Source organism: Lepidochelys kempii, chromosome 7 (assembly GCF_965140265.1).
Source record: "Lepidochelys kempii isolate rLepKem1 chromosome 7, rLepKem1.hap2, whole genome shotgun sequence".
In the NCBI taxonomy this organism is placed as follows: Eukaryota; Metazoa; Chordata; order Testudines; family Cheloniidae; genus Lepidochelys; species Lepidochelys kempii.
In genome coordinates, this window is record NC_133262.1 from 32,642,937 (window position 1) to 32,667,153 (window position 24,217).

The following is a 24,217-nucleotide window of genomic DNA, read 5'->3' on the forward strand; positions in this document are numbered from 1 at the left end:
AACGTCATATGGGACTGGGTCAAAAATCAAGATAAATCCCATCTTCTGCTTTCCCCTAGCTGCTAGGTCAGTCACCTTGTCAGGGAAGGAAATTGGTTTGGTTTGGCATGATTTGTTCTTGACTAATCCTCTAGGTGCTTACAAATTGATTGTTTACTAATTTGTTCCAATATCTTTCCAGGTATCAAAATTAGCCCGACTGGTCTGTAACTCCCTGTGTCCTCTTTTTCAAAATAGGGACTTTGTTTGCCCTTCTCCAGTTCTCTGTGAGCTCACCCGTCCTCCATGAAGTCTCAAAGATAATTGCTAACGGTTCCAAGATTGCTTTTGCTTAGTTCCTTAAACATCCAAGGGTGAATTTCATCAGGCCCTGCTGACTTGAATAAATCGAACTTAGCTAAATATTCTTTAACCTGTTCTTTCCCTATTTTGGCCTGTGTTCCTTTCCCCTTGTTGTTAATAGTAGTTGTGTTGAGTATCTGGTCTCCAGGAGCATTTTTAATGATGAAGCAAACAATAACTAACTGTCTTGGGGTCCTGATTTTGATTGAGGCCTCTGGGTGTTACTGTAACCCACATGGTAATAATCACAGGCTGCCCTGCAGTGCCGGCTCCTTGCTTTTGGCAGTCCCCCTCCACCCTACCCTTTTAACTCTTCTCTCATTCCTTGCAGATCTCGGATCAGACCCGCAGCCTCCACCTCTCCTTCAGCTCCAGCCACGGGAGCTCCAGTTCTTAAGGTGGCAGGACCGATGCCACAAACCAGACCCTCTTGCACATGATAATCTGTGTATTTTAGCTGGAGATGCCACCGCAAGGCGCTGTAACGTTGCTGCTGTCACCGCTGTCAGTAGAACATTCCCCTCGCTGAGGTTGTGCTCTGCAACCGGGGAATTTGTCCATCCTGTATTGAAATACATAAATGTTGGTACCAAAATATCTCCACCTATCTCCCTGCATCACCCAGACACACCACTTACTGTCTCTGAGACACCCCGTAGAGAGAGGAAGCTGCAATCCGCTAAGGGTTAAAAGTGACGATAGATCGCTTTCGCAAGGGAGAATAGCGCCTCCTTGCTTGCATTCCGTTCTTTGCCTCTGGATAGCCCAGTGGGATGATGCCCCAAGTGGTGAAAAGTGTGAAAGGGAGCAGGTGAAAGTGCCCCCTAACTTACCTGGGGAGTTGGAGCTGCACCGCCTGAAGAGCACACCCTGCTGGCCACGGGTAGTACTATCGCAGTACCTGGAACCACTAGAGCAGAAAGCATCAAAGATCATGGTGGGGGTGTTGCTTCTCCCAGAAATCCCCAAATCCTAGCAGCCATCTGAATCAGGGACGGATGCTGCTTTTTTTAAACTGCTGTTTAACACAAAGGAGTCCAGCTTGGGCCAGACTCTGATCTCAGTTATCATCTGTATCGATCCATTGGAGTAAATCTGGTTTCACAGGGCTCTATCTGGATCGTCTTGTGCCATTGTATATCCAGGGTTCTTTTTGAACTACTCAGGGATTGGGTTGCTTTGCTGAATCATCACGACATTGTTTAATCCTGCTTGTATTTCCTTAAACCTGTCATAGTTCTGCAAGAACCAAAGATGCTGAAACCAAAGATTATCGATTTCCATGCAAAGGAGGGAGAGAGAATCCTTCCAGGAATTCAAATTTTGGGGGACATTTATTTAAAAGTACAGGGTGGGTCAAAGACCGGATTTATTTAGGAAGCAAATGTGTAAATACTTGGACAACTGCACCATTAAATGCTGTGCAAAGATTTGCAGTCTGCTCTGTTCTGTACAGCAAGGGAGGATGTGCTGTAAGAAAGAGGGACAGAGGCAACTGATAATCTTTGATATAAGGATCATGGCTTGTGGGTGCATTTAAGGGGGTGTGATAATAGCGTGATTAAGCTTTGGAACAGTTGTCCAAGAATTGTGGACTGATTTTCCATTGCTGGCAGTTTTTACATCAGACAGGAAGACAAATGAGATGACATTAGTGGGCTCTTCTAGCTTTCAACGCTGTGACAATTACGTTTTGCCCATCTACATTACAAAGGCAGCATTAAAACTTGCTCGTGCCTCGGCTGTATTAGTGCAAGGTTTGGCTCAACTGTGTTATGAACAGATGAAAAACCCATGGCCCCCTGTTGTCAGTTATGGGTTTGCTGCAGTTGCAGAAGCCAAATGTGGGGTCCAAGCATCCGTTGCAGGCCCAGGGCTGCTGTAAGTGACCCTGCGTTTGCCAGCAGGCGTGATGGGATTTTATTTTAAATAGGTTACCCAAGTGCAAGTTCCAGCAAAGAGGGCCATGGTGCCTGAGCAGGAAAACAGCCTGGGAATCAGTGGGTGCCTGGCTGGCAGTGACCCGGGTGAGGGGGGCAAGGGGATGCGTGCTCTCTCAGTACAGGAGCTGCGGAAAAAACAGTGACCAGAAGCAAGTTGGGAAAATTCCCCCTCTGCGAGGGTGGGTCGCAGAACTGCCTCCTCTGTGCAGGGGCTAGTTTAAGGCCAGGCCCTTGGGAGACGCCCCCCTAGTGGTGCTTCCAACCGTAACACCTGCAGCTGAAAAAGCTGTCCAGCGCATGAGCCGTGGGACCAAGCACCTTTTAACCATAGTGAGAGTCTCCTATTGGTCATGGCTGTAACCAATGGGGAGGCAGGAGCTGGGAACAAACCCGGAAGTAGCTTCTGTGTGAGTGAGCGGCGGCTGTGCAGCATCTGGAGCAAAGGAGGAGAGTGAGCTGGAGCAGCAGGCGGGTCTGAGCGCACAGGGGCTTTTGCTGCTGGGGAGTCCCGGGCACAGCTCCGATGCCTTCGCCTTTCTCTCCTCCCAGCTGGGGCCCTCTAAGAGACTAGACTCTGTCTCTCTTTCTGTGTCTCTGAGACTCAACACTCTCATTTGTGTGTCTCTCTTTCAGTCCTGCTGTGGCTAAGAGCCTAGGCTGTGTGTGTGTTACTGTGGCTAAGAGACTAGACACTGTCTACCTCTTTCTGGCTTGCTGTGGCTAACAGCCTAGACATGCTCGCTCTCTGTGTGTGTGCATCTCTTGCTTGCTTGTTGTGGCTAAGAGACTAGACTCTCTCTTGGGGGGGTGTGTATATGTCTCATCTCTAAGAGACTAGCCACTCTGTGTGGGTGCGTGTCTCTCTCTAAGAGACTCGTCTGTAAAGTGCCTCTGTGTCTCCTTAAAAGAGAATAGACTCTTTGTTTCTGATTTAAACACAGATCATTTAAAATTAATTTATTCCTACACCCTTTATATACAACAAGAAAGACTGCAGCACATACAGGAAGAATGCAAAGAGCCACACAATCACAGGCCCCCATCTGCTTTTTACTGAGAAGCTGTACAGAATAAATACAGTAGAACCACAAGTTTGTGCATCTCTGCTTGCGAGTGTACCTGGTTGGTGGGGTGTCCTTATTGCTGATGTATGTATAAACTAAAATTCTAAGCGCATATGTACAAGCAAAAGCTAAAGCTTCCACTGCTCTGTTGCCTGTCAGTCCAGCTTCCTGGCACCCAGTTTCATAGGTCCCTTTGCCACCTTCCTGTCCGCCCGTTTAGCTTCCATCTCCTTCTTCCGCTCCTCTCGCTTCTTGCGTGCTAATTCTGCCCTGCTGAGACCTACAGAGACACAATAATTCCCAGCTAGTACAAACGGCTGGATGGAACAATCATGTGCAACTTTGCTTCTTCAGCAACTCACCCTGGTCAGAGTCCACAGATTCCCAGTTTTCCTCTGTACCCCAGTCGCCAATGGCATCCATGCTTCTCTGAAGTTAGACACAGAATTTGAATTCAGGGGACTTCTTCACAGTTATGCACTACACTGGGGGAGGCACTCAGTACACATTTATCTTTCTACACAGGAAGAGAAGGGAAGTAGCTAATCCCTAAACTGAGTGGGTACCCCACCCTGCCTTCCCCTGGAGCTTCAGTTAAACAGAGAGTGGGGTGATAACACGAGCCCTTCCCAGGCCTTTTGGGGATTTGTAGACCCCCCCCCCGCAACAAAAAACAAAACATACAATGTCACCCAGGGAGTCAGTGGCAGAGCTGGGAATTGACATACACACACACACACCCCTCCACACACACACCCCATCCTTGATCATGAGACATGGAGAAACTTACCTGGGTCTCTGTTGTTGACTTCTGAGTAGGGATTATGGAGAAGAAAGGATCTGGTTTCTCTACACTGGATGAGCTGTCCCAGTCATATTCGCTGGCCAGTTTGGTTCCTTCTGGTTGGGCCAAGGGAGCTTGCTGTGAGGGGGTCAGTTTCTGCACTGTCCCAGAACCAAAATCCTCCTCCCAGCTGTCCTCTGCCACGGAGCTTTGTCCCTGAGTGCCCCACTTCTTGTGACTCCAAGTAGATCCAACCTCCCAACCAGAGCTGGTCCAGTCTGATTCCTGTTTCTTGGAGGAGCTGCTGGTCTGTTAATGATAAGGGGGACGGGGGCAGATTGATCAGAGCAACCGGAAGAGGACAAATGAGCTACGAGACAGGAACTGAAGGGGCTTCTGGACTAGTCATATCCTACCTGCAAGATTTAGAAAAGGTGACTTTGAGCGCCCAGGCTCAACAGATAAAGGCCAGGAATGGGAAAAGACCCGCCCATCACCCTAGCCACACTGTCTTTCGTACTAGTAGGCACTTGAACAATGATTATTCCCATCTGAGGGCCGTACGGTGACTAAGGCAAGAAAGGCTGACAGTCTTAATTTAAAGACCACGATCAAATCGCCTTTTAACCTTCTCTGGAATAAACTAAACAGGCTGAGCTTCTCAAGTCTCTCCCTATAAGGGGGATTTTCCAGACACAAAATCCTTCTTATAGCTCTCTGCTGAGCTCTTCCAATTTGACAACATCCTTTTTGAAGTGTAGACACCATAACCAGACACAGTATCCAGTAATGTTGTCACCACTACCATAAACAGAGGTGATGACCCTTCCTTTACTCCTACTCGATATTCCCCTGCTTATACGTCCAAGATTGTTTGCGCCCTTTCAGCTCTAGCATTGCCCTGGGAGCGCTTGGTTATTTATCATGATGTTCAAGTTCTTTTTGGTGTCACTGTAGTCCAGGATACAGTTCCCTTGCCCCATTACAGTGATCTACATTTTTTGTTCCTAGATGTAATGATCCTTAGTTCTTATACAGCACTTTTCATCAGTAGACTTCAAAGCATTTAACAAAGGATTCATTATCCCCATTTGCCAGATGGGGAAACTGAGGCACAGATATTTGCCCAAGATCACTGAGCAAGCTGTGGCAGATAGAATCACAGAATATCAGGGTTGGAAGGGACCTCAGAAGATCATCTAGTTCAACCCCCAACTAAATCATCCCAGCCAGGGCTTTGTCAAGCTTGATCTTGAAAACCTCAAAGGAAGGAGATTCCACCACCTCCCTAGCTTAACGCATTCCAGTGCTTCACCACCCTCCTAGTGAAAAAGTATTTCCTAATATCCAACCTAAACCTCCCCCACTGCAACTTGAGACCATTACTCCTTGTTCTGTCATCTGCTACCACTGAGAACAGTCAAAATCCAACCTCTTTGGAACCCCCTTTCAGGTAGTTGAAAGCAGCTATCAAATCCCCCCTCATTTTTCTCTTCCGCAGACTAAACAACCCCAGTTCCCTCAGCCTCTCCTCATAAGTCATGTATTCCAGTCCCCTAATCATTTTTGTTGCCCTCCGCTGGACTCTTTTCAATTTTTCCACATCCTTCTTGTAGTGTGGGGCCCAAAACTGGACACAGTACTCCAGATGAGACCTCACCAATGTCAAATAGAGGGGAACGATCACGTCCCTCGATCTGCTGGCAATGCCCCTACTTATACAGCCCAAAATGCCGTTAGCCTTCTTGGCAACAAGGGCACACTGTTGACTCATATCCAGCTTCTCGTCCACTGTAACCCCTAGGTTCTTTTCTGCAGAACTGCTGCCTACCCATGTGGTTCCTAGTCTGTAGCGGTGCATTGGATTCTTCCGTCCTAAGTGCAGAACGCTGCACTTGTCCTTGTTGAACTTCATCAGATTTCTTTTGGCCCAATCCTCGAATTTGTCTAGGGCCCTCTGTATCCTATCCCTACCCTCCAGCGTATCTACCACCCCTCCCAGTTTAGTGTCATTTGCAAACTTGCTGAAGGTGCAGTCCACGCCATCCTCCAGATCATTAATGAAGATACTGAACAAAACCGGCCCCAGGACCGACCCTTGGGGCACTCCGCTTGATACCGGCTGCCAACTAGACATGGAGCCACTGATCATTACCCGTTGAGCCAGACGATCTAGCCAGCTTTCTAGCCACCTTATAGTCCATTCATCCAGCCCATATTCTTTAACTTGCTGGCAAGAATACCGTGGGATCCAGGAATAGAACCGAGGACTCCTAAGTCCCTGTCTAGTGCCCTATCCACTAGGCCACACTATTGCCCCTACAACTTTCCCAGTTGGTATTAGCTTGAGGGTTACTTGCTCCCTCCCAGAGATCATGGAGACCAAATGCACCAGAAAGGGATACCTGCACTTAAGACAGCATATGGTGTGGCATCAGAGTGATAGCATGTGCGGAAAGCCACCTACCATCCTGGTCCCAGGCTTCTTCAACGCCAAGGCTGGTTCTGACCACTCCGGTGTGTTCCAGTCATCTGGGCTCGCCTGCCCTTTGGATTGCTCAGCCTCTTGCTACAAGCAAAAGCACAGAAAATGAGGCACAGCACATGAGGAAGCAGAATCTCAAACCAGGCAGCAACAGATCCTACAGCTAATATGGCAGAAGTCACTGGATGGCGCTGTGGTGCATACTCATCTGCATATGAGCAGTGGCCAGTCTTGGAAAACATGCAACGCTGTTGTTAGCTTGGTGATGCATGTATGTATTCTTTTCAGGGAAGCTATTGCAAGCAGCGCAGGGGTATTTGCTGCCTGCCCTTAATCTTTTTAACTACAGCAGGTTCTTGGGGCAGAATTGCTTCTGGGAAACTGGGCATGGGGCACTGGCATCTAGGCTGAGAAATGTGAAATGGGATTGCCCCGCATGCTGTTTGTGACCACCCCTGTCCCAGGACTGCGCATGCAGTGTAAATAAATAAGTTACACTAAAAAATTGCCCCCACTCTACTAATTTCCCCACCAGACTAGAAGCTCCCAAATCTGCTCAGCTCAGCAGAGGGGGTTACAAGTCCTTACTCCAATCACTGAGGCAGCCCACCTATCATCCTCAAACAAACTCTATTGCAGACGGAAGTGCGCTGCTCACCTCCAGGCTCCCCCAGTCCTCATCGTCCCATCTATCTGTGGAGTTCTCTTCTTCCTCGGTCACATCCCCCTCCAGATCCCACCGGCTGGATGGAATGGGAGCTGCTGGCAACATCGCCGGGGAAGGGATGTTGCTGGCTCCTTAAAGACAAAAGCCCACAGTATTAGAAGGTGTCCTTTTTCTGACAGTGGCCAGCACTGAGCGCTTCAGAGGAACTGTGCCCAAGTTTTCTCATAACTCCTATTACAGCTAGGGCTTGTCAACACAGGGACTGCTATGGCTATACTGGCCAATTTCCCCAGGGGATCCTTTCCAAATCCCTTGTTCATTTAGTATTTTTATGTTAAAAGATGCTAATTGCTGCCATCACCTGAGTCTTGTATCCAAAAACAATCACAGCCCTAGTTACAGCCAATGGGTGCACCAAGCAGACGCAACGGAAGAAGCAATTAAGCCACTTTATGTAGTAGAGACAGCTACAAAGACTGGAGGGATCAACCAATGCATACAGCAGGTCAGAGCCAAGACCGCAGGGACTAGGAGATCAGTTGCAACCTGTGCGTGTTGGGAGGCAAGAAGCCCAGGGAAGCACCGAGTAGATGAGAGAGGAAGCGAGGGACAGAGCTGCTTGGGCACAGAGTGATAGACTCAAGGAGCTCCATCTATTTAGCATAACACAGAAGGTTTGGAGGTAACCTGATCCCTGTCTAAGTCCCCACATGGGGAACAGAAATTTGTCAGTGTAACACACAAAGACCTAACAAGATCCAATGGCTGGAAGTGGAAACTAGAAAAATTCAGACAAGATATAAAGCACACATTTTTAACAAGGTGCAGAGAGAATTGAGTTAAATCAGCAAGCAGAAAACTTGGATTTAAATCATCAATTGTTAAACTTGTTTTACATTTGTACTTTTAAATTATTTGCCTAACCAAAAGTTATTTTCACTGATTGTAATCATTAAAACATGCTGATTTGCAACTAAATATTGCCTTTACATTAAATGTGATGCTATTTTTTGCTAACCAGGTGGATGCACTACACATTTATTTAAGCAATTATATAGCTTAACATACATTTATTCAGATTCTTAATTCTTACTTTTTATTATTTTAGAAATGGCGAATAACAAATTTCTTATTTATCAGGCAATTAACTGTGATCTATGAAATTCAATTAAAAATGAGCAAAACCAGCTTTTTAATTTTTGTACTAGCTAAATAAAACTACGTTAAATGTGCTGGAAAATGAAAGTTTATTAAAAACCTATTTTGTATTTAAAACTAATTGATTTATTATTCATAGATTGGAAAAGGAAAAACAAGCTTTCCTGCTTTTTCAACTCCCAATCAGTTTCTTAACTTCAAATGAACTAGTCGTTGAACTGAACTTCTTGAATAAAGTGAAAAGAAGATATTCTCTCTGCATCTCCAGAAGAGCTACTGCTGTCAAAAGCTGGCTCAGTACTTCAACAAACTCTGGCTCCAGGTGCTTAGGTGGTGATTTCCACCAGTTAAGTGGTTTGATTTTCTTTAAAACTTTGGCACCACGTATATACTGCTTAATATTCTTTTTTTTCATTTAATTTAAATGCTTGACTCTAGTATTTTTAGGCCTTAACACAGTTTATCAAGATTTCAAATTTAATTTTAAGTAGGTTTACTTTTTAATTAATTTAAATTAAAAAAATCTGATTTCTTCGATTATTTTAATTTAAATCATTCATTTTTATCTACCATGACAGTGAGGGTAATAGAACAAGTTACCAAGGATTGTAGTGGATTTTCCATCAGTCAATTTTTAAATCAAGATGGGATGTTTTTCTAAAAGACCTGCTCTATTTCAAATAGGAGTTAACACAAGGAAATCCTATGGCCTGTATTCCAGCAGAAGTCAGACCAGATGACCGCAAGGTCCCTTTCTGGCCTCAAACATCTGTGAAAAGCTCGCTAGCAGGGCAGATTTGAGGATTTCTGAGCAGGAAAACGGCCTGCTGTTGTTGGGTTCTCCTGTGGTCAGGGAAATGGACTTTGTGTGCATTTGTTATAAATAAACAAGATTACACCAAGATTAAAGTTGGGCAAAACAAAAATTCAGCAAACGGTAAATTAGCTAAAACTGCATTTTGAGGGGCACTAAAATTATATGCCATATTCAACCTTAGCTTGCAAATAGTTTCAGTTAAAAAAAATGGATTTCTTCCCCCCCGCAAAAATGTCAAAACTAAGAGTTTTGACACTTTCGACTTTTTGTTTAGAAAAGTTTAATTTACAAATGTAGCTAGATTAATTAAAAAATAAACAAACAAAAAATGTTTTGTGTTTGTCATTTTGCTTCAGGTGTTTTTTTGAGCTGAAACAAAGTTGTTTTCATTTCAGCAACCATCACCCTCACCCCCGTCAAAAAAAAAATCACATATTCGCTCAGCTCTAACTAAAAATATACCTGACTTGCGTCACTGATTTCCCCTTTTCTGGAAACTACCTTGCAAAGTCTCAAATACTGACCAACTGCTTGAGCCAGAGGGGCAACCATCCTTATTATTACACTCTGGCTAATCTTCTGTAGGTTAACTGCGTGTCACGCAAACACGTATTTCCTTCTATCGCTTGAGATGGTGCTGCTGGCTTCAGTGCCATTTGCTGCATGGCTACTCAATTCTTTGATGCCACCACCCCAGGGTGAATAAAGCCCAATGCAAGCTTTGCGATTACAACTGTGCAAAGACTGACCGATACTGGGTGGCTCCAGTGCGGCTCCAGTGGGAGTTTCCACAGCTGTTTGTTCTACCGTGGTCCCGGCGTTTGTTCGGATTAGCTTCGACGTAAGCGATGAGACCCCTGTCACGGCCCAGCCTGCCCAGCTGGCAGCTGCTCCCATCCCAGGGCTCGTTGATGCTGCGTGAACATCCTTCTCTGCAAAGGGAGCAGAAAGAAAAGGGGAAAAACGTCCATTAGTTCTGTTTGGTGTTTAAATGCCTGAAAACTTCAGCACAGTATTAGGATCTCTCACCCAGTTCAGAGAGCTGAGATGGGTCTTCAGAGACGGTTTCTAGCTTAGTCACGAAGCTTCGAATGGCCTTGAAAGTCTAGGAGATTGAAGTTATTTTATTATTATATGCTGTAGAGATACCCTCTCCAGACAGTGGGAGCCCTTGTTGCACCAGTGACTGTACAGACACCCAACTGAGATTGGGTGCCACCATCACACTGGATGCTAGAATGGACTCGTCCAAGCTTTAAGGCCCCCGTTGTGCTGGGCATCAGAGCTGGAAGTTTGGAATTGGCAGCTCTGCAAATTTCACTGCAGATCCAACTCACCTGATCCCTGACTGTCTTTTCAGGGTCAACTGTCAGCGCACAGAGAACCGGCAGGATTTTGAATGCGCAGTCATTCATAGAGTAGAAGTTGTGAGTGGCAGCGAATCCCAAGACGCCCGCTGCCCGGGAGGGAGCAAATGGGTCTTTTGTGGCACGGCTGAAGGCAGAGATCAAAACTCTTTGTCTAGTCTGGAAATAAGAGAATGGGCAACTTATTATGTGTATTATGGTAGCACCCGGGAGCCCCAGTCACAGATCCATTGTGCTAGCCATATGCACAAACACATAAAAAAACAGTCCCTGCCCTGAAGAGCTTTCAATGTAAATAGACTAGACAGACACAGAGTGGTAGAAAGGAAGATTATCCCTGTTTTACAGCCAAAGAACAATGAAGTGTTTTGCCCGAGGTTACACTGACTTTGTAGCAGAGCCAGGAATGAAAGCCAGGCCTTCCAGGCTCTGGCCTGGTACTTTAACCACAAAACCCTCCTGTCCCCTCCTCCTGAATGCTAGAGCGTTGCTGGGATCTATAATCCACAATTCCTCACTTAAAGATGACCACAATCTTCCTCTGCATCATATGAAGCCTTGGTGGGAAATAGGCATTTTAAAGGGAAATCATCCTGGGAAAGAAACCAGGGTCTGTGTCCCTATTTTCCCCATCCTGCCAGGCATCGGGTCCCTCTGGAGTGCAGGAAACGGTCTCACTACTCACGCTGGCATTGAGGTAAGGACCGATCTTTCCAAGGCACACGGTGGTGTTGCAACGAATGGGCCCCTGGTCATCCTTGGCCTGCAGACGGGCAAAGTGCTTCATCAGCTCCATATTGAGATTGTTCTCGTTCAGCTTGGGGGCCAGCAGCAGCATCGACTGTGAAGGGAGGAAAGAGGCTGGTCATGGGGTAGTTCAGGTCTAATAATATCTAGCTCTTACATAGCACTTGTCATCAGTAGCTCTCAAAATGCCTTACAAAGGAGGTTGGTACCATTATCCCCATTGTATACATGGGGAAACTGAGGCACGGGGCTGTTAAAGTGATTTGCCCAAGGTCACCCAGCAGGCAAGTGGGAGAGACAGGAATTTAACCCAGGTCTCCTGAGTCCCAGTCTAATACCAATCCATTAAGCCATGGTGCCTCCCTAGCTCGTAGGATGTGTTGATAGTGTGGCTAATAACAGGGAGTAACTCCTGAAGCATCCCTTGTTGTACAGCTATTGTAGGGCTTTTATCCTCTGTAGGACACTAGGATTATGCAACATTTATATTGCAATAGAACTTAGAGGATTTGGGCCCCATTGTGTCAGGCACTGTACAAACAAAATAATTATAGTTGGACGAAACCTTTTTGACAAAACAGAAAAACAGTCTGGTGGAAACTGAAACAATGTGAGGGAACATGGTTTTTGATAAAATTCTCAATGGGAGAAAGTCAAAGCGATTTGTTTAGACTGTTTCAACCGTATCTTTTAATTTTATTTAGTTTCTACTTCTATATTATAATAATTTTAATATTAGATTATATATATTGTATTGACTTACATTTCATATTTTATAGTGCTTAGACAAACCAAACTATTTCAGCATTATTGATATAAAATGAGAGGCTAAATGATTCACATTTTCATTTTATTTCGCTAACTTTTATATTATATTAATTTTTAATTCATAGTATAATTTATATATTGTTTGGACATAAACTAAATGCTTTTACCTTATTAAAATGAAACAATTTGATATTACCAAGACAAAACGTTTCAATGGCTCCAAATCAAAATTTTTCAGAGCTTAACAAGTCTGTGGAAAATTTAGGAATGAGAACAAAAATCATTTTTGAAATGTCATAATTTGCCACAGAACGGAAATTCCATTTCCCAGCCAACTCTAATCAAAAAGCACTCCCTGCCCCCAGAGAGCTTAACAACGAGTCTGGACCCCCTTGTTTCAGGCACTGTACAAACAGAGAACAATGGTAGTATCTGTCCCAAAAATCAGGCAACAGAGTGACATCCCTTGGGGTTTGGATCTGACATTATGTCCTGCAGTGACAGACATTTCTACTGCCCTTTGTCTGTCAATGAACCCCTTAGGATAGTGGCAAGGGTTGGGTTAAACCTCATTAAAACCTTGATTAAAGGTAGTTGTAAGAAGCTATTCAAGCTTCTTTATGGACTCAGAGCTGAAACATTAGGGGGCCTGCAAACAAAACCTGTGTTTTGGCACATGTGAGGCCACTCAGGCATTTGAATTCAGGGGGCAGAGGGACTACCCTGGGTATTGTTTTAGTAGAGGGGTGAGAAGAGAAAACAGCCAGGAAACACCACACAGAGAAGCACTGAGAGAGGGCCCTGAGAAGACGCCAAGCGAGAGCTTTTGAGCAGAGTGCTGGCTGAAGCAGCTGGGAGCAAAGAAACTTCAAACAAAGAGATGTCCTTTTGTTTGATTCCTGCTGTGTTCAGAGAAACAGCACTTTGTACATTCTTTGTAAATAAACAGGATTGCATCAAAGAAAACCTGATGCGATCATATATTTCTCCACCTAACCAAACAACCTGCAGGACCCCAAATTTTGGCTAACCACTTGGGTCAAAAAGGGGTAACATCCAGCTCTTAACATTCATATATCTCAGAGCAGTTTACAAAGGAGGATCACTATCACTATCTACATTTTTCGGATGGGGGAAACAGACAGGTGGGTGACTTGCCCAAGGTAAGTGGCAAAGCTGGGAACAGAATACAGGCCCAAGGGGGGAGGGAGGGGGAAAAGAGGACTCAGATAGAGACATTGGAAAGGGGTCTAGTTTTCAGAGGGTGGGTGCTCAGTACTTTCTGCAAATCAGGTCTCTTTCTAAAAGGCATCTCAAATCAGGCAACCAAAATCACTAGTCACTTTTGACAAATCCTGGCCCAGATCTCCTGAATCCTTGGTCCAAAGCACTATCCACAGACCATATTGCCTATCTATCCAGCCAGTGTACACAGCAGAAAGTGCACCCTCTGAAACTGACATGACTCAGGACAGACTTGTCTGAGGTTCTTTATGGGAAAGACTGTCCAGATCATGCAAACCAGTATCACATAAAACCTCCTCCCCATGCAGAGGTAAGAATTAGCAACAGGGTCAGACAAGATCAATAGTCCAGAGTAGCATCATCCTCCCCCTTAACTCCACCCCATCAGCATCCTTCAAGAAGGAGGAACAGAGCAACCCTGAAATTGATTCCCAGATTATAAAGTCAGAAGGGATCACTGTGATCACCTAGTGTGACCTGTATAACACAGGTCACAGACTTCTGTATGTTAATTCCTATTTGAACCAGAGCAGATCAGTTAGAAAAACATCCCAGCTTGATTTAAAAATTATCAGTGATGGAGAATCCACCACATCCCTTGGCAAGTTGTTCCAATGGTTATTCATCCTCACTGTTAAAAATGTGCACCTTATTTCCAGTCTGGCTTTTTCTAGCTTCAACTTCCAGCCACTAGATCTTGTTAGGTTTCAGAGTAGCAGCCGTGTTAGTTTGAATCCGCAAAAAGAAAAGGAGTACTTGTGGCACCTTAGAGACTAACAAATTTATTTGAGCATAAGCTTATGTTCAAATAAATTTGTTAGTCTCTAAGGTGCCACAAGTACTCCTTTTCTTTTTGTAGATCTTGTTAGACCTTTCTCTGCTAGACCGAAGAGCCCATTAAAAAGATTTTGTTGCCCATGTATGTACTTACAGACTGTGACCAAGCCGCCCATTAACCTTCTCTTTGATAAACTAAATGGATTGAGCTCCTGGAGTCTCTCACTATCAGGCAGGTTTTCCAACCCTTTAAGCATTCTCCTGGCTCTTCTCTGAACCCTCTCTACTTTATCCACATCCTTCTTGGAAGTGTGGACATCAGAACTGGACACAATATTCCAGCAGTGGTTGCACCAGTGCCAGATACTGAGGTAACAGAACCTTCCTACTCGAGATCCCACATTTATACATCCAAGATCACATTAACCCTCTGTTGTTCTACCTTCACGGTCTGCTCACGAATGGCCGGGTTGGTGTCCAGGAAGCCATGCACAACATGGGGAAAGATCTGGGTGTTGACGGTGGGTTCGTTGAGGTATTGGATGAAGTTTTCCATCTGCAACACACACACACACGCATGTGCCGCCAGTCAGGACTTAATGTTTGGTGTAGTGCTGAGCAAGATCAATGCACAGTCAAAATTAGCAGGGCTCCACACCATCTGGGGAGAGCCAAGAGGAGAACTCAGATGTCCTGATTCCCAATCTCCTGTTCTAAGCCCTTGACATCACACCTTTCCACAGCCAGGAAAAGATCCAGAAATCCTGGCTCCGAGCCACCCCTGCAGCACGCTTCTTCCCACAGCTCGGCACAGAACCCAGGCGCTCTAATTCTCAGTCCCCTTGTCCTAACAACTAAGTGAAGTGATACTCTCTCCCAAAGCAGAATCCAAAAATCCAGTCTGCTAATTCTTTGATCTAGCCACAAAACCACTCCCCTCTCAGGGCTGAGAGTAGAACCAAGGAATCCCAACTCCCATTCTCCTTGGTTCTAACCACTAGACAGGCACCATTCCCCTCCCAGAGCCAGGAAGAGAACCCAAAAGTTCAGACTCCCCGTCCCCTCCCTGTTCTAACAAGAACAGAAAAATACTGCTCCTGCTAACCTGTCTGAGCCCTGGATCCACCCAAGTGCACAGATGCGAAGTGAGGCTGATCACTGACCTGCTGCAGCAGCCGTATCCTCATGGCTCGGTCGGTGGAGGAGAACATTTTGACAATGACAGGAATGATCTTCTGCTGATACTCTTCAGTGTTCAGGAACTTCCCCACCTGCAACAACACTGGAAGTTAAAGAGGAGGCTTTGATCCTGAAGGAGATGAGGGGCATGCAAAGCTTTAGTGCGGAGACGGAAAGTGGTGAGGTGGGCCCATGAGCCTTCCAGAGATAAGATACTCCTAGCTGGGCCACACCAAGAAATTCATCTGTAGATGTTCCTGGAGTACTGATGTCAGCTCTTGGCATCATCTCCTCCATGGTCCATGTATCTTGGGAATGGAGTCCCCGTCTTTCCACACACACACCCTGCAAGGTCATGTGTCAGTTGATGAGGAATGTGTAGTAATGGCACACCTCTCTGGCCTCAGTTTCCCTTTTCCTGGCATGAGCTGTGGTAAAGTAGGGGAGGCGGGGGGGAGTGACAGAGCACACAGAGCCCTGGCATGGAGGGAGAATCAAGGACTCTGATATAGGTGAAGTGAATGTAGCACATCCAGCCTGCCATGAGAGGTGGGCGTTGGAGGGAGTTGAATGAGAGGGTGGTTCACAGGGCACTTGTTGGGGAAATGGAGCGATGCAAGGACCCCTGGTGTATGCAATGTGTGCAGCCTACAGAAGCTACGAACCGCGCGACCCCTTAATAGGGCAGTTTAGTCCTAAAATGCCTCTCTCCCCCAACCACACCAACTTCACTGAGTCACAGGTTCAAACTGGTCCCTCTAGGGCTCTAGCCAACAGAGCAACAGTCGGTTCCCACTTTGAACTGGCCCTATAGGGTTACTTTGTGTTTGCCTGTCTCCTCCCTGTCCCTTCCACAGGTCCTGCTCAGTCGCAGATCTCCAGCACCAACTGCTCTCCCCTCCCCACAAGCAAAGTCCGCTTGCCAGCAGTCCTTGCTCACTCTGGGAACTACAATCCTCAGAATGCCCAGAGACAGGAAACAGGCCGGTAGCCCCATCCCGTCACAAGATGTAAACAGGGGAATGCCACCATCAGAACAGCAGCTCACCTTGAAGAGTGGGGTTAGGATGACGGCACCAGCACTACCAAACTCAAAGGCCGTCAGCAGTTGTGGGAGGATCTTGTGCCGGCAGAAATCTTCGGGGAAGGTGTCTAGGTTGTTGCTCAGCTCCTGGAAGAACTTCTGCCGTGCTGCTGGTTCCTTAATCTGCCGGGGCAGGGGGAAAGGGAAATGGGGTCACTGGGTCAGACTAGCCTGCTTCTTGTGGCTCCATTCTGCCCTTTGGGGCTGCCAACAAGACAACCAATGCAATCGTGGTTTGGATGGCGCAGTCTCCTCTCTCACTAGGAAATGGTTGGAAATACAGCAAGTTCTTGTTCTACCATACAGGGGCATGAATTTCCAGATCTGCTAACATGGGCTGGAGTTGAACCAGTGACTTAAAGCTGAAGTGGTCTTTATCCTATTTAACCCTGAACCAGCCAGTCCCTCCCACAACTTGGGGCCACATCAGAGCTAATGCTTTGTGGAATGAAAAGACACCTTACCCCTTTCCCTGCCCCCTACGCCAACCAGTCCCCCTACCCTGCAGCAGGATTGATGCCGGTACTCCCTAGAGAGGAAAGGCCTCAAATCCCATTCCCCACCTCCCTGATCCAGCCAGTCTTCCCCTCAGAGCTGGTGCCCTCTGGAGAGGAAGGGCCTCATATTCCATTCCCCACCCCAGCCAGTTCCCTCTCAACCTCCCCCTAAAATTAATTGTGCTCCAGAAGCCACTTTTCCCCACCAAGCGAGCATATAACGGAGCCGAGACAAAGGTCAGTACTGCCCAAGGCAAGTTCAATGGGTCCATAAACCAATGCAGGGGGTCCTCAAGTCCCAGCAATTGATTGGACACTCTCTTGGGCACCTCTGGCCTACACAGAGGAGCTCTAATACTATACTTTCCACCCCTCCAGAATGGGGGCAACAAGGCTACCACCATCGCTCTCACCTGGATCTCTTCCAGGAAAAGGTTGGTCTCTACAAAGCTGTTCTTCATGAAGCCATTGGGGCCCCGGCAGTTCTGGAGGAACTTGGCAGGGTTGGGACGGATTTTGGGGTTGGCCCCCACCAGTTCGCAGTAGTGGGGGACCAGCGACTTGGGGATCTGGAGAGAGGATACACAGATTCTACAATCAGGAAGAGGTGTCCCTTGTGTGTTAAGCATTCGCTATGGATACTAATTAGTTTGAGATCTTTTCAGCTTGGATAGCAAAACAGTTGACAACAGCCAATGGATCTCATTATCCCTGTTTTAGGAATGAGGAAACTGGGGCACAGGGAGACAGGCTGAGCTGCCCAAGGTGACACAGCAACTCCATGGCAGAACTGGGAAGAGAACCCAGGAATCCTGACTCATGTTCCCACCCCTCCCAAAGCTGGGGATAGAATCCAGGAATCCTGGCCGCTTCCCCTCCCCCACACTAATCACTAGACTTTCCACCCCTTTCCCTCCCAGAACTGGGAGTAGAACCCAGGAGCCCTGACTCCCAGCCCCTCCTGCTCTAACCCCTAGACCTCACTCCCCCTAGAGTTCCCAGTCCTGTGCCCTATCTATTGCACCCTACTGCTATTCTACAGCACAACCACAAAACTCTTTACCAACCCATTTGAAATTGCACAGCTCCGTAAGGGACTGCTTAAGGAATAGTAGCTGCACAGAGGCTGCCTAAAGCAGAGAGTGATCTGCAATCCTTGTCATGCTCCTATAAGTTTGGCCAATAAACAAAACAGAAGGGCCACTATTTAGCCACAGGATGGACAGACACAGGGCAATATGCTACCAGTTCCCCAAAAATGCACCTCTATAGAAAACCGCATTGACTCACCCTCACATTAACAGGGTGAAGCTGATGGTTAGCTCTGGGGCATGTGGCCTAGCAAACTGGGACAAAGGAGACTTCGGTTCTATTCCTGGCTCTACCATTGGCCTGCTGGGTAACATCTTGCCCCCTTTGTGCCTCGGTTTCCCCATCTGTAAAATGGGAATAATGAGTCTAACCTCCTCTGTAAAGCTTCTATGATCTACTGATGAAAACTGCTACATAAGAGCTAGAGTCTATTATTACTGAAGTCAATGGGGCCTGAAAAACACATTCTCCCCTCACAGCGTATTGCGAAACCCACCAGCAATCAACTTTCCCTGCCCTTCCGGGTGTAACCCAGATCCATGTGGTGCTCTGTCCCCCTCTAGCCATGGCTGGGCCACAGACAGAGGTTGATGAGTCTGCTACAGCCTGGCTCTTTTAGCACACGTCACAGAGGCTCCTGATTCTGGGTTTGATTCCTGTCGCCAACAACCCACCCAGAGGTGTAATATTACAAGTAGAGGGATTGTAGCCAGGCAGATCTGCTGATTAATTACTTTGCCAGGCCCTATCAACAGAGTGGGTGGGAAGGGGATTGACCACATTACCTTGCCAAGGGATCGCAAGGAGGACGGACGGGGCAGGGTGCCATTGAAAACCTCCCAGATGAGGCAGCCAAGACGCCACATGTCCGCAGACCTGGCACAGCAGAAGAACCAATGTAACTTTCCCAGTGATTTCCCCATGGGGAAGGAAAGTGCAACCCAGCTGTATTTTGCATAGCATGATCCACACAAACTACACCCCCAAGACACTTTAGGGTTAGGCAGAAGGGTTATGCAGGAAAACAAACAATAGAGGAGCTTGAAATGAGACAGAGGCTCTTGCATGCGCGTGCACACACACTGACTGGATACACAGAACGGGGAGTAGAGGGGGATACAGCAATTCTGTTCGGAGACAGGTGTCTTGCACACACAGAGAAGAGGCAGGTGCCAGGTGCACTGAGAGGAGAGCAGAGAGAGATGCAGGGAGGAGGATTCCTGAGGGCAAGGGGCTGCAGAGGAGAAGGTTCTTGCACATGCACACAGCGGGACACTGTGGAGAAAGAAAGACCAGGTCATGGAGGGTGACTGGAGAAAGACGGCAGAGTGAGTTAACAATGAGGAGGGTAATATGGAACTGGTCCCTGAAATAACAATAAAACCCCAGCAATGCATGTACAGAACAATAAGCAGAGCTCAAAGCCTCTCCCTTCCAGAACCTGGGCTTTGTTAGTTATTGGGCTCAGTGCAGGAATCACAGAGAGAAATTCTCTGGCCTGTGTTAAACAAGAGATCAGACATAATGGTCCCTTCTGGTCTTAACATCTACAAATCTATTTGTATTATGGTCATGTCTAGAGAGGCCCCGACAGAGATTGGGAGGCCTCTGTCGTGCCGGCTGAGCTGCAGATCTCACTCAGCTGAGATCAGGGGGCCCATCGTGCTCGGCACTGCACAGTCACACAGTGAGAGTGAGTCTCTGCCCACAAAGAGCTTACAGTCTAACTAGATAAAAGGGTGGGAGGAGATTAACGGGCCCTGCCCCATCTCCCACTCACCATTTCTCCCCAGGGATTTTGCTGTTATCTGTTTTCTCTGGTGGGTCGTATCTCTCCAGCTCAGAGATCCCTTTCCGAGGCGGGGTGTTGTCACCCTGGGTCGAGTACATGTAATCCAGGCCACCCAGCTTCCACTCACCAGCGCGGTCCACAAAAACAGCAGCCATGCACACATTATTGTGGATGAGGTTGCAGTCGTTCACCAGGAAGCTGAGCGCTTTCTGGAAAGGCAAGGGAAGGACAAGTGAGAGGAGCAGTCAGCTGGGAGCCCCGTGAGGGGAATCTTAGAGACAGAATGGTCTAGTTGAGGGGTGGGATACTGCCATTAAATAATTAGCCTGAGACCACTATTGTCTAACCCCACTCCCATAATTTCCAGCAACTGTGAAAATTTAAAATCAATAAAAATTGAAAAACAGGTTAAAAATAAAGATCAATATTATCTGTCAAAATTAAAAACAATAAAAATCTAATTCTGCCACGTTTAATTAAAACTGAGTGGCAACCAAGACTAGGGGCTGTGGGCAAAGGAGTTGGTGGTTTAGGATTTTCTATACAGACACAACCCATCTGCTTGAGATCACTGTATCTTACCACAATCTGATGGAGGCCCCACGATATCTCCTGTTCATTTAACCCTCCAGAGTCTGCTTTCGACTTCAGGTAAGTACTCAGAGATGTCACAGGCTCTGTCACCACGTGTAAACATTTTTCTGTCTATCCCCCCCCCCGCAAAAAAAACACCATGTTTCTTTTTGTTACAGAAGCACCCAGAGGCTCCAAGTGAGATCGGAGCCCCTTTGTGCTGGGCACGTTATTATTAGTATTACGGTAGCATTGTAGCCCCAACCAAGATCAAAAGGTCCTGTTGGACCTGGCGTTGCACAGACCACCCCCACAAATGAGACTGGGGTCCTGTCGGGTAGGACGCCACAGAGACCCCCGCAACTGAGATCAGAGAGGCACTGAACAGCCCACCCCCACCTGAGACTGGAGACCCCTGTTGTATCAGGCACTGCACAATCCCCATCCAACTGAGACTGGGGCTCTGTTGTACCAGGCACTGCACAACCCCCTTCTAACTAAGATTGGGGTCCCTCTTGTGCCAGGCACTGCACAACCCCCTCCAACTGAGACTGGGGCCCCCATTGTGCCAGGCACTGCACAACCCACCCCACCAACTGAGACTGGGACCCCTGTTGTGCCAGGCACTGCACAATGCTCTCCTTTCCCCCATTAATTGAGATCAAGGACCCCTTAGTGCCAGTCACTGTGCAGAATCTCCCAACCAAAATAGGGGACTGCCTCCATCCCAGACACTGCACAGACACCACCTCCCAACAAGATCAGGGACCCCCATTGTGCCAGGCTCCACACAGATCCCCCCACAAATGAGATCAAGGGATGCTTAGTGCCAGCCACTGCACAGACACCACTGCCCCATCCCCATTAGGGGGTCCAGCATGCAGCCTCTGGCATAGCAAAAGGCCCAGATCTCTGTCAGGATCCATGCGGTACCCTAAAGAGGATCTCCAATCTTGTTCAGGGTTGCTGGGGCCTACCATAATACAAGTAAACAGATAATAAATAAATGCATCCACTATAGGAAGACAAAAGTGCAATACACTGGGCTGTCCCACTGCAAGCTGGACATGTCGGGTGACACTGCTTTATCCAGATTCAGGATTTGCTGCAGTTTCATAAAGGCAGTGGATAAATAACATAATTCCATACAGTATCAATCCAGCATCCTAAGCATTGGTGTTTTTCAGGCTAGGAAACACACTCTGGGGAAGAAATCACTCTTTACCCTGCGCCCTTTACTCTGTGCCATTCTGGGGCAGAGATCACCCTTTACTCTGTGTCAGATGTGATACAAATCCAGCCCTGAACTGTTCAGGGCCTCAGACATCACCGCAATAAAAAATCATAATCCTCAAAGACTGCAGACATAGTCACAATATGAAATCACAAATATAATGGACGGTAGGTACTGCCACAAATAAAAATCATAAACAATACCTCCAATCCATCGATGTAGGACAGAATATTGGGGTGCCGGAGGGTTTTTAAGCGTTTGAAAGCTGCCTTGGCGACCTGTGTCTGTTCATCCGAATTAGGTTTAATTTCATAGACGAAAACAGATACCAGATCCCCTGTGGTCTGAAGAAAAACAAAAAAGTGTTATGTGCTATTTATTTAAGGGTGTCTATGATCCTATAGTATCTGAGCAGAGCTATTTTCCCCAATGTACAGATGGTGAAACAGAGGCACAGAAAAAGGATGTGAAGCTTGCCAGAAGTTGGGAATGGGTGACAGGGGATGGATGGATCACTTGATGATTGCCCTATTCTGTTTATTCCCTCTGAAGCACCTAGCATTGGCCACTGTCAGATGATAGGATACTGGGCTAGCTGGACCTTTGGTCTGAGCCAGTATGGCTGTTCTTATGTTCTTACTTGCCCAAGGTCACATGGGAAGTCTGTGGAATTGAACCGAGGTCTCCTGTGTCCCATGCTGGCATCCAAATTACTGGCTCATCTTTCCTCCCTTGTGGGGGTGGCCGGGGATGCGGAGTCAAGGACAGTCTGTTTGGGGGAGGCAATGTAGTTTAGTGGACAGAGCATTGCACTCACAAGACTTGGGTTCTATTCCAGGCTCAGCTACTGGCTTGCTAGATGACATTTGGCAAGTTCCATCCCTGCTCTGTGCCTCAGTTTCCCCACATGTAAAATGGGGATAATGATACCAACTTGCTTTGAAAAAGGGTTTTGTGATCTACTGATGAAAAGCTCCATATCAGAGCTAGGTATTAAATAATTATTACTATTATTATTATATGGACCCTATAATGAGGGTAACCGTGTCTGCCTCTGGGTGGAACACAGCAGCCACTTTGGAAGCAAGCCAAACCCTCCCATTTTCATGCTGCTGTTTGTCCCCTGACCCTAGGGGACAAGTAGTACTAGATCCTTGGATGTCCCCCAGCTGCTTTGGAAAGTGGGATGGGGGTGGGGGGGAGACCCTTGAGACTAAGGAAGAACTAGAGAAGCCCTCAATTGGGGTTCCCTGGGCCCTTTATTTTTGGGGATGCTCAGGAATGGGGAGAGCTTGGAGGGACCCTGAAAATCCTTGTTATCAGGGGAGGAAGAGCCTAGGGGGCCGTCTGAAACGTCCTTCCATCTTAGTGGCAGCCCCGGAACCCCCTCTATCCTTGATAACGGTATCTGAGTGGGGGCTTGGACACACCCTCCCATAAACCAGGGGAGAAGCAAAACTCTGGGGATCATTAAACACCTCTTCTGCTCTAGGGGGTCCTGTAAACCCTGCCTTCGTCCAAAAGCTCTTTGAAACTCCCCTTTTACACCCAGAGGAGGGCTTGACCCCCCCCCAGCCATACCCCACCTCTAGCTCAGGCTAGGGAAGAGAAGCCTGGATACCCTCTACACCCCGGCCTAGGGATGAGGGCCTGGAAACCCACTCCTGAACCCCGGACTTCGGGGGCGGGGGGGGGGCTGGAAACCTCCCCCCGTATCCTGGGTTGGGGACCTTGGAAACCCCTGTACCACGGGCTGGAGAGGGGGAGGCCTGGAAACCTACCTCCCCCCCCGTACCCCTGGCTGGGGAGCCTGGAAATCACCACCTCCGTACCCCGAGCTGGGGAGGGGGAGGCCTGGAAACCTCCCCCTGTGCCCCGAGCTGGCGGTCCCGGTGGCGGCCGCTCCAGGCTAGGGAGGCCCCGCCACGTCAGGCGAGCAAAGGCCGGACCGGGCCCAACGAGGGGATTCACCTTCCTCCTGCCCCGGTGCAGCTGCCAGGGCCCCGCGGGCTCTCCCCGCTCCGCGCCCGCCTCCGCGCCGAACTCATAAGGGAAATCCCGGACCGGGTCCCGGGAGAAGAACCACATCGTCCGGCCGGGCCGCTCCGGGACCGGGATCCGGCTCCTCCGGGCTGCGCGGAGCGGACAGGCCGCCAGAGGGCAGCAGAGAGCGCGGCGCTGGGGGCGGGGGAGGAGGCTGGGAGGGGCTGGGGGCAGAGCAGGGGAGCAATGATGGGCGGGGGGAGGCCTGGCGCAGAGCTAAGCCCGTCGGCTGCCCCGGCCGACCCCCAGCAGCCGCAGATTCTGGTAGGGTGCAGAAGGGCCTCCTCGGCCGCTGGCGGACCCGACCGCTCCTGCCAGCTGCCGCCTTTGCTTTGCCAGTGGAGCCGTCCAGGCACAAAGAATCATAGAATATCAGGGTTGGAAGGGTCCTCAGGAGGTCATCTAGTCCAACCCCCTGCTCAAAGCAGGACCAATCTCCCACTTTTGTTCCAGATCCCTAAATGGCCCCCTCAAGGATTGAACTCACAATCCTGGGTTTAGCAGGCCAATGCTCAAACCACTGAGCTGTCCCTCCCCCCCAAAAGAGGTGACCTGATTG

The 24,217-nt window shown here is 47.9% G+C and overlaps 2 protein-coding genes across 5 annotated transcripts in view; one reads left to right on the top strand and one right to left on the bottom strand.

The window, feature by feature from the left end:
- Window positions 1-3,627, top strand: part of CDC42BPG (CDC42 binding protein kinase gamma) — a 65,148-nt gene extending 61,521 nt beyond the window's left edge. For all 3 annotated transcript variants that reach the window (XM_073351939.1, XM_073351941.1, XM_073351940.1), the window contains one exon: window positions 674-3,627. In XM_073351939.1, the coding sequence (XP_073208040.1) occupies window positions 674-739 (66 nt within the window). In that variant the 3' untranslated portion in view covers window positions 740-3,627. The remainder of the gene's footprint in view (window positions 1-673) is intronic.
- Window positions 3,228-23,783, bottom strand: SCYL1 (SCY1 like pseudokinase 1). 2 transcript variants are annotated; one of them, XM_073351944.1, is made up of 18 exons: window positions 23,587-23,783; window positions 21,819-21,959; window positions 20,391-20,513; window positions 19,797-20,017; window positions 18,802-18,892; window positions 17,338-17,493; window positions 16,392-16,550; window positions 15,328-15,435; window positions 14,607-14,720; window positions 11,313-11,468; window positions 10,598-10,786; window positions 10,290-10,365; window positions 10,010-10,192; window positions 7,277-7,416; window positions 6,601-6,702; window positions 4,140-4,442; window positions 3,712-3,778; window positions 3,228-3,629 (listed from the first exon to the last, which is right to left on the bottom strand). In XM_073351944.1, the coding sequence occupies exons 1-18, from the start codon at window positions 23,701-23,703 to the stop codon at window positions 3,505-3,507; spliced, it is 2,571 nt and encodes an 856-aa protein (XP_073208045.1). In that variant the 5' UTR covers window positions 23,704-23,783; the 3' UTR covers window positions 3,228-3,504. The 2 variants fall into 2 exon arrangements, with proteins under 2 accessions (XP_073208045.1, XP_073208046.1); XM_073351945.1 differs by lacking the exon at window positions 3,712-3,778 and having other exon boundaries at window positions 3,593-3,629.
- Between the last annotated feature and the right edge of the window lie 434 nt (window positions 23,784-24,217).

Bases quoted from the DNA above. Each gene is read 5' to 3' on its own strand.
- SCYL1 (XM_073351944.1), bottom strand. From the start codon at position 23,703: ATGTGGTTCTTCTCCCGGGACCCGGTCCGGGATTTCCCTTATGAGTTC. The intron at 17,494-18,801 runs GTAATGTGGTCA...TCCTCTCTCCAG, and splicing joins CCTTGCGATCCCTTGGCAAG to ATCCCCAAGTCGCTGGTCCC. The intron at 14,721-15,327 runs GTCAGTGATCAG...TGTGTGTTGCAG, and splicing joins GGATACGGCTGCTGCAGCAG to ATGGAAAACTTCATCCAATA.